This window comes from Gekko japonicus, unplaced genomic scaffold (assembly GCF_001447785.1).
Source record: "Gekko japonicus isolate JY-2015 unplaced genomic scaffold, Gekko_japonicus_V1.1 scaffold265, whole genome shotgun sequence".
Lineage (NCBI taxonomy): Eukaryota > Metazoa > Chordata > Lepidosauria > Squamata > Gekkonidae > Gekko > Gekko japonicus.
Window position 1 is genome coordinate 660,465 of NW_015176459.1, and position 17,086 is coordinate 677,550.

Consider the following 17,086-nt stretch of genomic DNA (forward strand, 5'->3'; position numbering starts at 1 on the left):
CTGGTATTCAGACTCAATTCAGCCATGGTTAGGACCATTAATGAGCCTCTTCAAATGTATCTGATTCCCTTTTAAAGCCATTCTTCAGTGCCTGTGAAGCAGAAAACTGATCTAAAACGACAGAAATAGATGAGGACAGCTAGGATTACAATGTGTAAACCACCTGAATAAGCAACACACACAATGATTTACGACCCATTGATAAAACTATCGTTTATTTAGAAAAAAGGTTACACTGGTAGAATTCAGATAAAAAAATTGTTTTCCTTTTTTAAAAATGTCATTGTGAAATTTCTTTTTTTGACTAAAGTCCAGCGATACAAAGCTCCTGTAGCTGTAGAATTGAAACCTAATCTTTATTTCTGTTTGGAAGAAAGTATTTCCTGATTTATCTAAAAACATTATGACAAACATAAGGTGTAGCGAGGAACGATCAAGTGCAGGGATGCTTTTTTGTTGTTATTCTGAACAAGTCAATGTTGTGCACATAATATACAAATAATTCCTAAGCATTGCTTGAAAACAGTGCTCCCACTGGGTTTTAGTTTTTGATATTAAAAACAATAAATAAAAACTAGATTTCAATGAGGTAAATTCCAAAAAGTTCATATAACTGTTTTATTGGTTGGTTTCCAAACACCTAAAAGAATGCATTTCCAAATCAAAAAGGATTACTAAACTCAGGCAGTATGTTTGATAAACCTAATGTGGAACTCTGTACACATGAAAAACCTCATTTGCACGATGGCAACTGTTTTGCAGCACATTGTGCTAAAAATATGGAACATGTAACACTTTCAGCCAGGTACTGAAAATAAATGTTTTAAGAAACTAAGCGACAAGTTAAAAATACAGTAATGTACAACTCAACAATCAAATCTTCAGCGATGGGAGGGAAATAAAAGCAGAGAACTGAATAATTTAAGGAGATGCAGATGGGTCCTCTTCATTCACAATCTTCTGTGCAATCTATATTCCGGAAAATACATTTCTGGTCACAGCTCGATGTCTTCCCACTTCATCCTTGCCTAAAAATAAAACCTGTGTTTCAATTTAAGCGTATTGTCTCAAGGAGCTCATATGCTAGTCATATCATTCAAACCCTCCTTCACACACATACTTGCCATTTTCAATGAGAACTGAACAAATCAGACCTGAGGTTATTTTTAATTTCACTTAGATAAGCAAAAAACACAAACAGCATAGTGTTTAATGTGGCATCAAACCGACTCTGGCCTCCAAAGTGACAAGCCTTGTGACATAACCCTATCCTTCCAACAGCACCATCTGAGCAAGACAGCACTGGTAGCAATTTCGCTTGCAGTGGCTCAACCGTGCTCCACAATTATCTACAGCACTCTGCTGCATGACCGATTTGTGCAAGGTTGAAACTGGGCAGACAAGGAAGAGAGCGAGAAAGAAGAACTTACTTGGGACTTACTGAATAAAGTAACAAATTATGTAAGGCAAATTAACCAAAGAATGTATGATACACTATTTAAACTAATATGTAAAAGTACCCAGGGTCCTCACAAGAGAAAGTTTTTGGATTTTGGTAAATGGATAAAATGAGCATCAGTTCTCAGGGGATTTTCCCCTTCTTCTAAACAACTGTGCTAAGGATTGTTCTGATACTAACACAATACATGGGAGAAACTGAGCAGGTGAAGAAGGCAGCTGCAAAACATGACCGTAGGAGGTCAAAAGCAAAAAAAAAATTATTTTTCAAAAAGGCCTGATGCTTCAGTTTTTGTAACTACTCAGAGTTTATTCCTATTCTTAAATCACTATTAGCCAAAGTATGTTGTTTGATATTACTATATTCATATGTCTTGCTGATACTGCAGAACTGTTTTGTAACCATTCACTATAAACAATATTCATAAAAACACCGTTCTGTATGACAGTGTGAGGTAAATTGGGAAAGTTGACTATTCCAATTGATATGAGCTTTGCAATCTCCGCTCACCTTCCACTTAATGATCAAGACGCCATCCTTTGTCATTTGGTACTGAACTGTAGGTTATACCAAAAATGTAGTGAATTTATGGTTGCCCTAATAATGGCAACCGTACATCTAATTCCTCCTCTAACATCTAGACAAACTTGTGTTGTGTCTTGAAATCATGACATTCTGTGTTTTGCTGTCCTTGTTCCTTATCATACCATAAGGCCATAAGGCCAATAGCCCATCCAGTTCAACACTCTGTCACGCAGTGGCCAAAAATACCAGGTGCTATCAGGAGGTCCAGCAGTGGGGCCAGGGCACTAGAAGCCCTCCCACTGTTGCCCCCCCCAAGTGCCAAGAATACAGAGCATCACTTGCCCCAGCCTGAGAGTTCCTATCTATACCTTGTGGCTAATAGCCACTGAGGGACCTCTGCTCCATATGTTTATCTAATTCCCAGTGATGGCAAGGGGAGTGGGGAACACAGAACACTGTGATGTCATGAAGCAGGGTAATGTCTGCTAGGTGGGGCACTAGTCTTGTGAGGACTATTTTTGGAGCAGCGGTGCATTGATGGTCATGTCTACTTTGGCCCTGAAAATGAATCAGGGGTACGTAAGCTCAACAGATGAATATTCTTGGGAGAAAGAGTGACTAGTATGGTGACCAATGTACCCTCTAAGCTGTGGAGTCTTGTGAGCAAAAATTCTACTGGCATTAATGTTGTGAGCGAGCAATTTGGCTATTGCATAAATTAGTTTGCTCTGGAGCCCTCCTTCCTGAGCTATGACAAAAATCTGTGAGCCGGAGGTTAAAAAGCTGTGAGCTAGCTCACACTAACTCAGCTTAGAGGGAACACTGATGGTGACTAGTATGAAACCCAATGCTCACTAGCAGCAGCCAAGTGTTGGAGACTAAGAGAAACAAGTTATGAACACCAGGTCTACAATTTCTTCAGGGGAACAGTTAACAAACAGTTCAGTAGCTCAAGAAAAGCTTCTTACAAAACAGGCATAAAACTTTTAGTTGGGCTACATAAATCCATGCCAGAGTTAATCCCAATGAGGGAATGGTAACTTATCAAACAAACTCACACCCTCTTTGTGCAAATATCTTACTGCCCCTCCCCCCATAAAAGAAGGAAGGGATGCCTCAGGCACTCTCTTACCATCGCCATGCCCTCTCCCCCCTGCTTTTCTGAGGCAGAAGCTATCACAGAATCTTGTTCAATAAAAAAGATGGAGGTATTATACCCCACTCTTCACTACCCAAAGGACTCTTGGAGTGGCTTATTATTGCCTTCCCTTCCTCTCCCCACAACAGACACCCTGTGAGGTAGGTGGGGCTGAGAGAATTCTGAAACAACTGTGACTGACCCAAGGTCACCCAGCTGGCTTTATGTGGAGGAGTTGGGAATCAAACCCAGTTCTCCAGATTAGAGTCTGCCACTCTTAACTACTACACCAAACTGGCTCTCTATATCTCCCTGGGCCCAAAACTAGTAGGCCAATGGAGAGGTGGCATATAAATTTTCTAAATAAACAGCAGGAGTGACATTCATGCAAACAACGTAATCTACCATTTTGTAGGCAAGCAGCAGTTCTCAGCATGAGTAATTTTACAAGTAACTTTTCCATCTCTAATGAAGACAAAACCTTCCAAGTTACTCTTACCTTGGTCAGAACAGTATTCATTATCTGTGCTTGTCTGAAGATTTATGGGTAGATCAAATATTAAGGGAAATTAATTTTTTAAAATAATCTTACATCATGAATAAAATGTCACCCAGTGAAAGGATATTGTTTCTTTTCTTCTTTGCCCCCAGTGCTGTCCCGCTTGTCTTTTTTCTCTGTTTTCTCCTTATCATGCCTGGACTCCTACACAAAATTTCATACAACAGAAAAAACAGTTACCAATACATGGCCCCCTTGTTTAGTGTTCACTTATATTTTATTTGAGATGTTATGAAATACTCAAAGGATTTAAAACAGATATGCTGGGTCCTTACCCTGGAATTCCAAAACTAGTAATTTTGGGGGGGAGGGGGCACGGTGCGGTGCAGAGAAGCAGTTCTTTCTCTCTTTATATATGTACTAGGTGATGTTCAATGAAAACTTGAGTTTACAGCAACTTTGCCAAAAACAAAGAAGCAGAAATTGCCATCTTTACCTTTTTGCTAGCAGATGAGCTTTTCTCCATCTTTTCCACTTTGATGGAGTCTCCTTTTTCTTTGCTTGAAGATTTTGATTTGTTTTTCTCCTTCTCATTTGAGCAAGGGGAATCAGAGGGACTTTCGCTCTTGCTATGCTTGGAAGAACCAGCTGGAAAGACACAATTGCATAAATCTGACCTTCCATGGAAGCAACTAGGCATATTCTGAAGAGGACAATCAAGAGAGGACATACTTGTTCCGTTTTCCTCTTTCCGCCTTTTGGTTGAATCCTGGGGGACCTCTCGGTCACTGTTTGAATGATCCTAGTCAGATACAAGACAAACAGATTTAATCAATAGATTTCTAAAATACTACGTACCTTGAGCAGAACATAAATATTAGCTAGCTATTAAGCTGATCATTTTCAAACACTACTTAACATTTATTTAATAAGCACTGACTTTTCAAGTAGCAGATGAAATGCAACATAACTTGTATTGAGAACCTCTTTGTACAAATGACTCAGTTTTCTGACTCAGCACATTCACAGTTCTCAAAACAACAAATATAGGTAATTTGCCAAGGGAAGCCCAAGACCTTTCCTGATTGATCCCAGGATTACTGTATGCATCTTGATTGATCCTTAAGATTGGCCTGCTGTAAGTCGGTATCAACAATGCCATGCTTTCTATGTACTAAATACTGGGGGGAGCTGTTCCAGCTGAGAGCAATTTACAGTGCCATTGCTCATGGGACACTACCTTTTTACTTTCCCCCAAGAAGCCATGACACTCAAAACGTTTTTTTCTCTCCCTTTCCTAACACTAAACTACTCCGGGTGAATTTATATACAGCAATGGTAGAAAAGTGTGGTACTTTACTCCTAGGTTTTTCTAAAGGCCCATTTCTCCCCCTCTGTGTATGAGTTTGCTTGGACAGATGTTTAGGATAAGACTGAACTTTGGCAACTTGACACAAAAGTGAGAATCACACCCCACTCATGTATTTTATCCCTTTAAGCCGCCCCCTTAAACCACAGTCACATGCTGCTTTCGCTGTCTCTTAAGGAAAATTGGAAGTCGCTCAGACAGAGGCTTTGTTAAGAGGTCACAGTTAGCTGCAATTCCAGTCGGTCACGCTCGTAGTGCACACACACGCCCCCTGCTCCTCCCCACTGCCTTCACATACAGATGGTTGACGTCCACCTTCCACATTTGATCTAAATGCAGGCACCTCAGTAAACTGGAGTTTCTTTACTCTACACAAGCCTGGGTTCTAAATGCTGATCCATCCAAAACCTCCACTTATTTGGAAAACAAACTCCCAGTTTGCCTAGGCATGCACACTTAGGTATTGCAGCAAGTCTGAGTCTGACCAAGCTGGGAAGTTTTGCATCAAGCTCCACTCACAAAAGGAGGGGTGCACTTGAGCAAAGCAACAAGCTGCACTTTTGCCCAACGGCTTCCAGTTTGTTCCAACATCTGGTTGCAGCCTTAGGATAATCATCTGAAAATCCCTGATCTAAGCTAGCATTTAGAGATCACAAACCCGTTTTCGTTCTTTCCTCTCCTTTTCATCTTTCTTCTCTCTCTCTCTGGATCTTTCCCTTGACTTGTCCAAATCTTTCTTTTCCACTTCTCTCTCTTTACTCTTGGACAGTGTTGGAGCTGAGTGGTTAATGTAGTGCTGTTAAATTAAGGCAACATTACCAAGGATTAATGCATCATCCTGGATGTGGTGCACTGATGTAATTATTTCCTGCACCAAAGTCATACATATTATGTATTCCTAAAGGTCTGGAGGTCCCTGAACTATTCCTGTTGCGTGTTGCTTTGACCACCTCAAAACAACATAGGTAAAATTAGTTTTCATTAAGAAGATGCACAACAGTGCTATGAGAACAGAAGTCCTAGATTTCAGTAAAACTGAAGTCAGGCAAGGACAATAATGAATGGGGAGATGACAGCAATGTATCATTCTAGCATGGAGCTTCAACCAAAGGAACAATTACAAGAGATTTATTTAAATAAATAAGAAGTAATGCCATGGATATCACATGCGTCTTAAGTTCATTAAACTCCTCTGAAAGAACAGAAGAATTTCCTTTCATTTTGTTGCTGGGGTTTTATAAAATAACTAAATAGAAGTGAGGGTAAGGCAATGGAACGTGGAATCTGTACAAACTGATTTCCCCCCCATCTAGACATCCAATTTTTGTGAACATATAAAAATCAATTACAATGTTCTGAAAGGGGGGGGGGAGAACCTTGTTTTTTTTTAAAAAAAAAATGAAGATTGTTTTAAGAAAACAAAATCAGTGTAGAACTCTGCATTGTTCATTATTTACTTTTTAAAGCTTAAATCACTTTTGTACAGCAGTTAGCAGATGTTTGGGATAGAGACAGAGGTCCTCAATGGAGCTGCGCGGACAGCAGCTCTGATTTTTGACCATGTGAGATTATTTCTCAGGAGCCCCCTTACCATGAAGCACGAAAAAACTTCCATACCTTTAAAATACACTACTGATTTTATCTGTGGCACAATTTAATCTTCCATCTATCCAAAAGCCAGTTTGTGATTCTTGGTGCAAACACCCCCTGGCACCCCCCCCCCCATGTGGATACCCAAAACATTTCCGCTGTTCCCTCTTAGTGACTGCCTTCAACACAGGCATAATCCCCATTGTCTTCAATGCTCTTCTGAAGCTGTGTCGTGAGACCATTTGGAGTTGAGTGCCATCAATGGGCTGACAACACTGAACTCTCTCCAACATATTCAGGCCCTCTGTTGTCTCGCTATTTGCTTGGTGTCTAGCTGCAGGCATGAGCGGGATACGATGGGGGGACTGACGCCAAGTCTATACTAGCCAAATGAATTGGCAGAAGGATAGGAAAATCACTGAGTTCAGTGGCTCCTGGCCATTCAGGTTTGCAGCCTTTAGGTGCTCCTCGATCAACCAGCTCTGCCAGTGCAGTTTGCTTTAAGTTTCAGCTGGTGCATGGGGAGGAAACCACTGCTTGTACAAATCAATAAATGCTGTATTGCTTTAGAGGTACAGTGAAAATAGAAGAAAATACACATATTTCTAGCAGTTGGGAGTTGAGGAAGGCATGCAACTATGCTGGAAAAGAACAGTCAGCACAGTATAGTGGTTAGACTGTCAGACCTAGGAGATGCAGACTGGAATCTCCACTCTGCCATAGATGATTACTTGGGCCAATCACACACATCTCACAGGATAGCTGTGAGGATAACTTCAAAAAGGGGGGGACATGTTGTCAGCCACTTTGAGTACCCACTGGGGAGAAGTGGGGTATAAATGAAGCAAATAACTCTGTGATTTGCCAGACTGCACGGTTACAAGACTTTTATCAAGTCTGGAACACAACTTGCTTCTTACACCTTCTAGTTTCCTTTTTTGCAAATTCATTCTCCCTGCAAGAACTCCGGAACTGCTGGGCCAGAAGGGGACCAGGGCACATACTCCCCCAAAATTTTTTTCCCCAAACAAAATAAACCATCTGCGTTTGGAAAACTGACACGTTATAAAAGGAACCCCTGAACCTGAGCCCTACTGCAAAAGGCTGGGGACATATAAACTTGGTTCATGGGTGGCACTAATCAGACCTGCAGGGCCTCATTGTTTCCACACTTTAACCAAAAGAGTTGCCTACATGGCTGACATTCTTCCTGTAGTTGTACAACAAAAGGGAAGAGGAGCACTAGCAAGTAAACTACTTTTCAGTGAAGTCTGCCCACCATTACCTCAAATATACTTTGATAACTACTGGTGGACCAAATTACTATACTTCAGTCTGTTACTGTTATCTAGCTACCCACTCCCAATGCACATTCCTGTTCTGCTCGTAATTATTCCAACATGCTCATTAATAGCCCTTTAACACACATCTTAAATGATCTGCTGTAACCATAAAAACTAACAAATCTTGCTGTGGGTGACGGAAAGACTCAAACCTTTGCTGAAGAGTCCTTGAGTTCAATGAGGTTGTCCTGTAGAAAATGAATGGAGATGACACGTAAGCTTGCACAGTTCTCAGAAATCACAGGAACTTGGAAGAGCAGGATCATACCCTCGAAACAAAAAACAGCTATGCCTTCTGGGAATAAGTTCAATGTTAATATCTCTCAAAGAAAAACAGATAGGTTCATATAACTAAGCTAATTATATGAAGACTAGAAGAAATCTTACTTTGTAATGAATCAAATTAGTTTTAAAAACAGCAAACCCACCCCTCACTATTTAAAGAACACTGTCAAATTTCTTGCTCAGCTAAGCAACTGGGGGGAAATTATCTTTCTTCTTAACATAAAATGTATGGATTATGTCCCCCCTCCCCTTAATGGCTATAGTACGGCATTACTTTTTTTAAAAAATGCACAGAGCATGCCCAGAAGGCTGCTGCCCCTGCCACACATTTACACAGGAGCAAATCTCACTGATGTTAATGGGACTTGCTTCCAATCAAAGTGGACAGAGGACTGCAGCCTTACAATCAACTATTTACTCAAAAATGATTATGGTAGTTGTATTTCTCTGGCTGTTCTATGCCTTAAGCCAACCTCTCTCTCTCACATACACAAGAGAGAGAGAAAGTTATTTTAGAGGTTCTCTCTCACATACACAAGAGAAAGAGAAAGTTATTTTAGAGGTTGGCAAGACAGTGACACCCCCACACAATCCATCCCAGTGCTCGGATGAAGTATTGGTAACTTACAGTTTTAAAGCTTCAACGTACTGCAAACTCAAAGATTCCATGAGCTTAGACGGTTTAGAAATAAAATTACAAACATGGAGCAAGGAATTGCTACCCTGAGTCTTCAAGAAGGCTACAGCCATGGTTTTTGTGCTGCACTTGACTGCTGGGGGTTTTCTCTTTGCTGGGTGGAAGATTTTGGCTGCCGCATCTGGGTTAAGTGGAACGCAGAGCTCAAGAGGGTGGGAACCCACCGGAATATAAACAAACCTCGCAGGGAAGGTGCAACAGAAGCTGCCTGCTCACTGAATATACACAACTACAGGAGAACTGATCACCAAGGAGACTTTTAAAACGGGACTCCTTTTTGAAGGCTCCTCCTGGGAAGGCACACAGCGGTAGGATGCTCATCAAGAAGCCTGATGAATTCAGAGGTATCGTGTATCCCATAATCCTCCGGGAACTCTTCAGTGCTACAGATTCTTCAATATTAGTGCAGAAAAATATGCTCCACTCTGCTTGCTGCAAGACTCATTTGCTTGTAGCTACCACTGCACTCCAAAAAATATATCTTACTGTTTAAAAACAGTGAGGCACTTTTTTTTTTGGTTTAAAAAAACAATTCTCTTGACACATCCAAACTTATATTTACAAAAAATTGTGCTAGGTCCTTGAAGCTTTCTTTTTTCTAATTAAAAAAATACTTGTTTTATTTTTTTTTTATTTTAATGAAAAAAAGAGTCCACCAACCAAGAAAAGGAACGCATTTTGTAATGCAATACAAAAAAGCCTCCAATGGCTCCACTTGGCACAAAACTTGAAGGAAGTCGGACACTGCCATTCCAAACACGTGAGCCTAAAATGGGCGCTGCCTTCCTCAGGCTATACTAACCTTTACAGTTGAGGAATGCGATGGAGAAGAATGGGTATCAACTTTGCGGCGTTTTTGTTCTGAAAGAGAAAAATGTTTTCAGTTATTAAACAGTATAATCCACAACCTCATCAGGTTACTGAGCTTTAGAATTCTCGCCTTCCACCTAGATACCTGAATGTCCTCACAACTGTAATAGACCTAAGATAAAATTAATTCCTTAACGCAGACCCCTGTTTGTACACACACAAAATAAATACCTGTGCCCTCCTATATATGGTACAAATTTATCCTACTCCTCTTTCAAGGTTTTCAGGATGGCATACATGGTTCCTTCTTTCCCCATTTCAATGTAAAAAAAAATCCCGTGAAGTAGGCAGAGAGTGTGTGTGACCAGTCTAAGGATACCTAGGGATCTTCATGCAGAGAAGGGATTTTAATCCAAGCTTCCCTGATGCTAGTCCAGGGGTAGGCAAACTTTTCGGTCTGAGTGCCAGAACACCTACCTGCGAAGAGGTGTATTGGAAAAGGAAAGGGGTATAGGGAGACTTTCAGAAGGCTGCATTTGACCAGACATAGTGGAAACAAATGGAGACCCAATCATGTGCTAGCATCTCCAGGGGCCCCTCTGACTCTGGCTGGCTGCTATGCAGGGCTTGACTTGGTTGCCAAGCCACTTGTTCTGGTGTGCTGCTGATTAGCACATGTGCATGTATGCCATAGGTTACTTCCCCCATCACCACTACACCATCTAATTGCTACACATTATGCTATATATAATGCCCAGTTTTAAAGAAGAAATAAAGAGAAAGGTGAACTTACCCCTTTCAGAATCTGATGCCTCTGATCGGGGAACAGGTGACTTCAAGGACCCAGCAACAGGCACCTTCTCTCCTCCTCCTCCTCCTCCTCCTCTAATATTTTCCTTGGATTTCATATCCTTGGTTACATCTTTCTCTCTGGATGGTTCCTTCTCTCTTTCCTTTTCTGCCATTGATTTTGATTCGGCGTTGGTAACAATTATCTTGGATTTTTCATCCTTGGAGGATTTTTCTTCTCTCTTGGCTTTTTCTTTCTCTTTATCAGACTTGGGAGTCTTCTCCTTGGTATCTCTGGCTTTATCTTCTTTGTTTGCCCGATCTTCCTTTGGTTTTTCTTTCCCATCCTTTCCTAGTGTTTTGGCCTCAGGAGTGGCAGCTGGAGTCTTCTCTTTTTTCTCCTTGTCTTTTTCCTTCCCACATTTCTCTTTGTCTTCTTTTTCTTTAATAACTTTGCTACATGGAATTAAAGGGTACGACATATTAGTAATCAGAAGCAATTTTAGCTTTCCCGATTAAAAACAAAACAAAAACAAACAGCCGGTCTCAAACTTAATGATCCTTTAAGTTCTGTTGCCACAAAACTACTAAATGCCCTGGGAAACTTTAGAGAAACTGCAATAAATATGGATGTTTAAATAATTATTGGCCTTTCTAGCAAAAGGGTGCAGTAACAGGAACAAAGGGAAATGCACCATAGTTTTCTGCCCACAGTACTGATCGGAATCCAGAATAATACAATACAAAAAAAAAAAAAAAAAAAAAAGCCCTACCAGATCAGACCAGTGGTCTATCTAGTTCTGTATCCTGGTTCTTAGTGGCCAACCAGTTGCCCTGGAGGGCTAACAAACAGGGTACAGAGACCAATGCCTTCCCCTGATGTTGCCTCCTAGCACTGGTATTCATAGGTTTACTGCCCCGGATATGGAGGTTCCCTTTAGTCATCATGATGAAACTATCCTCCATGAATCTGTCTAACTCCCTTTTGAAGCCATCTATGCTTGTGGCTATCACAATGTCTACTGGCAGTGAACTGCACAATTTAATTACTTGCTGAGTGAAGAAAAATGGGAGTGGTAATATTCTAGTACTCTTGGTCCAAGTGTCAACCAAGTGTCAGTAGTGGATGGACTTAGAAAAGATTCCCCCCACCACCCCAAAAATCCAGAGGAGGGCATTAGTGATTTAGGAGCTGTGCCTCATCCTGGTGGTGGTTACAGGGCCAGGAGCTACCTTGCACAGGCTCCTAAGAGTGGTATTATGTTTTGCCTGTGAACATTATGGAGAAGTACAGCTCTTTCATTCATTTTTAGTTGCTCCACTTATACCCTTGCTTCGTTCCCCAATGGGGCTCCTCCACGAGCACCCAAAGTGGCTTAAAACATTCTTCCCACTCGTTCGACCCATACTTGCATCACTAAGGGGGAAATAAGTACTACTTTAGTATAACAACTTCCTGATACCATGAATGATTGACCACAGACATCCAATGTGGATTTTCAAAACCTCCTCTCTGACCGAAAACCTTCTCTCTGGCCCAATTCAGTCTCATTATGCTGATCTTGTGCTGGCTTCTAAGTCCAAACAGAAAAAAAAATTCTCCTCAGACATTTGCTGTTATGGAAGGATTTTTTCTTTTATTTTTGCACTCTGGAGCTTTTGTCCTCCTAGACACAAATGGGTCTTTTCCTAATGTCACCTAAATTCTAAAGACAGACAGACAACTTACTCACCTGTTAGAAGCACTGTTCCCATTACTCGCAGTCACTTTTGGTGTTGCATTGGCAGCTTTATTAATTACTTTTACAGCACCCTGAGATTTCTCCTTTAATTTGTCTGTGAAAATAATTACAACAAAGATACAGATATTGGCCTGAGTGGCTCAGTGGCATATAAAAACTTATTGACCAATTATATTCTACTTAAATAACCAAGTGAATTCAGTTCTTTTTACTAAGCAATGCCAATTGCAAATAATGAAAGATTACAATGCAGGTTCTTCTTCAAGAAATTTACTCATATTGTAGTTACCGGGGGGGGGGAGCAATAGAGGCCTAATTTTTATCTTCAAATAAATACAACATATTTAGCACACACTGAATCTTGCCGTATAGATTAATACCAAGGGCTGGTTTACACATGCATGAGCAAAACTTAAGTAACCAGAGCATCCAGTGTGACTGAACCACTACAGCCAATTGCCTCTTATCATTGAAAATACTGGGATTATGGTACAATCAACAGACATAGTTCCAAGCCATAAAATCAGACCTATTGAATCAGACTTTGTGATTCATCTAGTCCAGCAACCTGTTTCCCAGCAGTGGCTAACCAGATGGTTCTGGAAGACCTATAAACAGCACAGATGCCAAATCTTCCACTGGGTGCTGCTCCTCCCCAACTGGCATAGAGATATATTGCCTCTAATTCGTCTCAGACTACCCTGCTTGCACTGCCCACTTAGATCATACTGTCACAGTGCTATAGTGTCCATTTTGCTCTGCCCAGCTAAGAGACCAACAAGCATCACCAGGTTGTTACATATAATCACCTTAACTACCTACGGTACCGCCTCTCCCCACGTTCCCCAAAGAGCACTATGATCAGGGTCCCAAAACCACCTGGCCCTTCTGGGCCCTAGAGATGCCAGGCTGGCTACAATGAAGGCCAGGGCCTTCTCAGTGGTGGCTCCACGTGGTTGGAACGAGCTCTCCGAAGATCTCAGGGCCCCGCGGGATCTTTTACAGTTCCGCAGAGCCTGTAAGATGGAGCTCTTCCACCAGGCCTTTGGCTAATGAGCCACACTTAAACTAAGACCCTGGCCCCAATACCATCAATCACCGACCTTGGCAGCCTGAGCTTTGCTGAAATGGCCCGAACTATGAGATTAGCTTTAAAATTAATGTGCTGACTGTACTCCTAATATATTGATACTACCAACGTTCCAGTATTGCCATATACTAGCACTTTATGCTGTGTTTTAACTTATATTTATATTTGCACGGTTTGTTTTTATCTGTTTACAAACCTTTATGTAAGCTGCCCTGAGCCTGTTTTGGCGGGGAGGGCAAGGTACAGATCAAATAAATAAACTAGCATCCTTCAAGATGCACCTGAGCTCCCAGAATTAGGCTGCCATCTTTAGGTGTTATTAGAATTTTACTGAGCCCACTTGCAGGGGAGGGCAGGATAAAAATCAAATAAACAAACGGTTCTGTTTAGCCAACATGACTTATCCACCACTGACTGACAGAGCTTCCATGAATTTGTATGCCACAACACCCCTTTAATTCCATCTAAGACATTGATTATTGAGTCAACAAAATGGCATGTGTGAACCAGGCCTGTGTTTTTCTGGATGGGGGGGGAGGGGATTTCACTAGTGTCATACCGGTCTCCTCAGCAGTGCTTTCTTCCAGTTTAGCTGCATTTACTGTGAGCGAAGGAGGCAGCCCAGCTCCACCTGGCCCATTCTGCACTGTTGTAGGTACCGCATTCCTGGTGGGTTGGTCCTTCTGGTGGAAATCATTTTCAGGGACCATGGACTGTTTTCTACTTTTCAGCTGTCCAGAATAGCTGAAAGTCGCACAAAGTGTTAAACAGGCACAAACAACTACAACTGAGATAAAACCAAAGACAGGAGAGCAGGGACTTGGAAAGATTCATTTCCTTTCTGACGGCAAGTCGCTTATGGTTTTCCCACCCAGGCTAATTCCAAACATTTGACTTTGGAGAATCAAATAACATTCTTAAACTCACTTACTTAGGAGACCTTAATCCTCAACATCTCTGCCATCAAACATACCTCTCCCCCTGTACTGCAAAGAATAAACAAGCAAACCTTTGGTACTATTAAGAAATAGCACATTACTGCTTTAAAGTCTTTCTGGAATACAGAAGGAAGATTAGCTTTCATTTTTTTAAAAAAACATGATGCCAATGATAACATAGGTGTGATTTTATATAGAAGACCTTAATCAAAGAAGTGTACAAGTGTGTGTGTGTGTATACACACACACACACCATTTTAATAATCCTGTACTAGTATTTCTTTTGCTTGCCCTTGTCTCTCTTACTTGTTAACATGCCCTACTATCAAAACCTACACAAAGTGGATGGGGGAGGGGCAGGAAAGAATAGAAGAGCAATCCTGATTCAGTTTGCCTAGGAAAGTTTGTTGTTCACGAGTCATCTAAAGCAAACACTCGAAACCACACTCACACCAGAATCTGGACAGATGGTGCACCATCTTCCAAGGTGGGGCAAAGTCAACCTAGAATCATAAGAAAGGCTAAAAAACATTCATAAGGGTTTGGAAGTGTTTTCTTGAACTGTTTAGCCATTTTTTAAAGGAAGGTTTTGTTACCCCATAGCTAATGCATAGAGATCAGGTCTCTTCTCTTTCTCTTCTTGACAGATTTTATGGACCCTTTTTTCCAAGGCCTGGCCCAGATTCACAACTTTGGGGTACCATGGCAAGATTTTGGTCAGCACAATCAGGATGTTTCTGATGTGTGTATATTCACCCGTTTCGAGGCAGTGTACAGAAGCCTAGAACGAATAAGGAAAGACACAGTCAAGGTGTGGTCCAGCAATAGCACAGAACTACTACAGCTTGTGAACATTCCTTGCTTACCTTGGTTAATTTATAATGCCACTTGTGTACCACATGTCGAAAATTCTCATAATCTAATTGGTCAGCTTTGTTCCCACCATCAGAACCAGTTGCCCGTAATATAGTGAGGAAGCCTGGATAGTTACCACAGTCCTGAGAGTGGAGAGGAACAAAGTTCGTTTTATTCAAGCAGGTGATAAAGAATAAATGTACCCATTTTAAAGTACTTAGAGAGAGCGATGTCTTGCAGTTCTGGAAACACCAAAGGGTTAATCTGCCTGCTAGTGAAAATCAGCATCTCAAGGTTATAGCCATGTTAGGGGGAGGGCAGGAAGTGGCTAGACACACCTCCACTGTTGCTTAGATCCAGATGGGAGACTGTTTTCCCTCCTGCCACTGAAGAAGCTGTCACAAGGAGGAGAGGCAGCAGTCCTGTACATGCCCTCCATTGTTTATGAACCCAACTTAGCAACCCCTTCCAAGATAATGTGTCCTATTAAATGCACCCCCCTTCCTTCTCCTTGCTGCAGCATTCTGGCTGTTTGTCCACATGAGGCCAGCGATCCCACTAATCAACTTTCTAGGAGCAGGGGAATGCACTGAAAATCCAAATTCTTCCGGTGACAGGTCCATAGATCCAAGCCTATGTCTATGATGTAATCATTCTTACTTGGGCCAGCAACAGTTTCCACTTCCTTCACGAGAAACTAATAAGCGTTAAAGAGGAATTATGCAGAGAAGCATTAAGTATGGCAGGCTTTAAGGGGAGCATTCTGAGTGATTTACATACCTTTTCATATATGGCTCTACTATTATGCCACTGTGTTACAGTCTTTAGCATACAGCACAGAAACCTTCCGTAGCGACTAGCTTCATTTTCAGTACAGCTTGCTACTGTGTAGATTATATCAGAGAATACCTGAGAGAAATTAAAACACAAGACACCCACACAATAAAAATGCACTGAAAATAAACTCAGGCTTCATGCTTTAAATAGGTCATTGCTTTGTTTCAATAACATTTGGGGTTTTTAAAAACAACCCCCCAGTCCTCCTGTCCAATCTGAAGTTTCCTCTCACATGGTATTCATAGATTTATGTCAAATGATCTGAGTATCACTGAAGCAAAGGTGACTGTATAACCCCCAAATAATTTTATGCTGAAAAGTAACTTTCAAAAAATGTTATTAACCTATAAAGCTTCAAATTTTTAGGCCTGCAAGTTAGCAGAGGAATCCAGGAAAATTAATTTCTGTTGTTCATACCCATAGTCTTTCAGATTGCTTCCAAAATAGCCAGCCTAACAAAACTATTAACTGGAGCTATTAACCTATTAACTGGAGCACAAACTGAAGTTATCAAACTAGATTACAGATAATGAGAGATTCTGAAATTCAGCAGACATGCTGGATTTCTTTTCCTTGGCAGAAAGGTTCACCTGTTGCCTTTGCAGGGCACAGAACAAAATAAACTGAAGGACAGCAGAACCCAGAAGTACTTACTCTATCATAGCAAAGAAGTGTGGAAAAATTTGGCGTTTTCTGTTGATGCACCAGTTCCACAAAGCAGGCACAGTAGACGGCGTCAATGGCAGAGAAAATGCAGCGAGGAAATATACACAACTGTAGAAATTTCGTTATGGTCTCATTTTTGGTAGACTCTGTAAGAACATGAAGACTGAAAATTCAGACCTACTTCTCAGGAAAACTCAACTGGTCTCATAAGTGATCATTGAATTTAGATGACAAGACAATAGTGCCTTATACGAAACTCTGTATTATGAGCAACTGTCGAAAAGACACAGATATTCTCTCTACCTTAACTGAGATATTTGCAAACTATGGGAATCAACTAGGGTTGCCATTCCGGGTTGGGAAATAACTGGAGATTTTGAGGGTTGTGCCTAGGGAGGGCAGGGTTTGGGGAACTGTGGAACCATGGCAATGACAAGAAGGGAGAAATCTGCTC

The 17,086-nt window shown here is 41.2% G+C and overlaps 1 protein-coding gene across 1 annotated transcript in view; it reads right to left on the reverse strand.

Moving 5' to 3' along the window:
- Positions 1 to 952: 952 nt before the first annotated feature.
- THOC2 (THO complex 2) overlaps positions 953 to 17,086 on the reverse strand; it is a 58,289-nt gene continuing 42,155 nt past the window's right edge. Inside the window, exons 25-39 of the mRNA XM_015426985.1 lie at positions 16,621 to 16,778; positions 15,910 to 16,038; positions 15,141 to 15,272; positions 14,871 to 15,055; positions 13,896 to 14,080; positions 12,238 to 12,340; positions 10,509 to 10,960; positions 9,708 to 9,766; positions 8,076 to 8,111; positions 5,649 to 5,786; positions 4,354 to 4,423; positions 4,118 to 4,269; positions 3,749 to 3,825; positions 3,622 to 3,669; positions 953 to 1,028 (exon numbers count right to left, since the gene is read on the reverse strand). Coding sequence (XP_015282471.1) covers positions 3,642 to 3,669; positions 3,749 to 3,825; positions 4,118 to 4,269; positions 4,354 to 4,423; positions 5,649 to 5,786; positions 8,076 to 8,111; positions 9,708 to 9,766; positions 10,509 to 10,960; positions 12,238 to 12,340; positions 13,896 to 14,080; positions 14,871 to 15,055; positions 15,141 to 15,272; positions 15,910 to 16,038; positions 16,621 to 16,778 — 1,904 coding nt within the window. The 3' untranslated portion in view covers positions 953 to 1,028; positions 3,622 to 3,641. The remainder of the gene's footprint in view (positions 1,029 to 3,621; positions 3,670 to 3,748; positions 3,826 to 4,117; positions 4,270 to 4,353; positions 4,424 to 5,648; positions 5,787 to 8,075; positions 8,112 to 9,707; positions 9,767 to 10,508; positions 10,961 to 12,237; positions 12,341 to 13,895; positions 14,081 to 14,870; positions 15,056 to 15,140; positions 15,273 to 15,909; positions 16,039 to 16,620; positions 16,779 to 17,086) is intronic.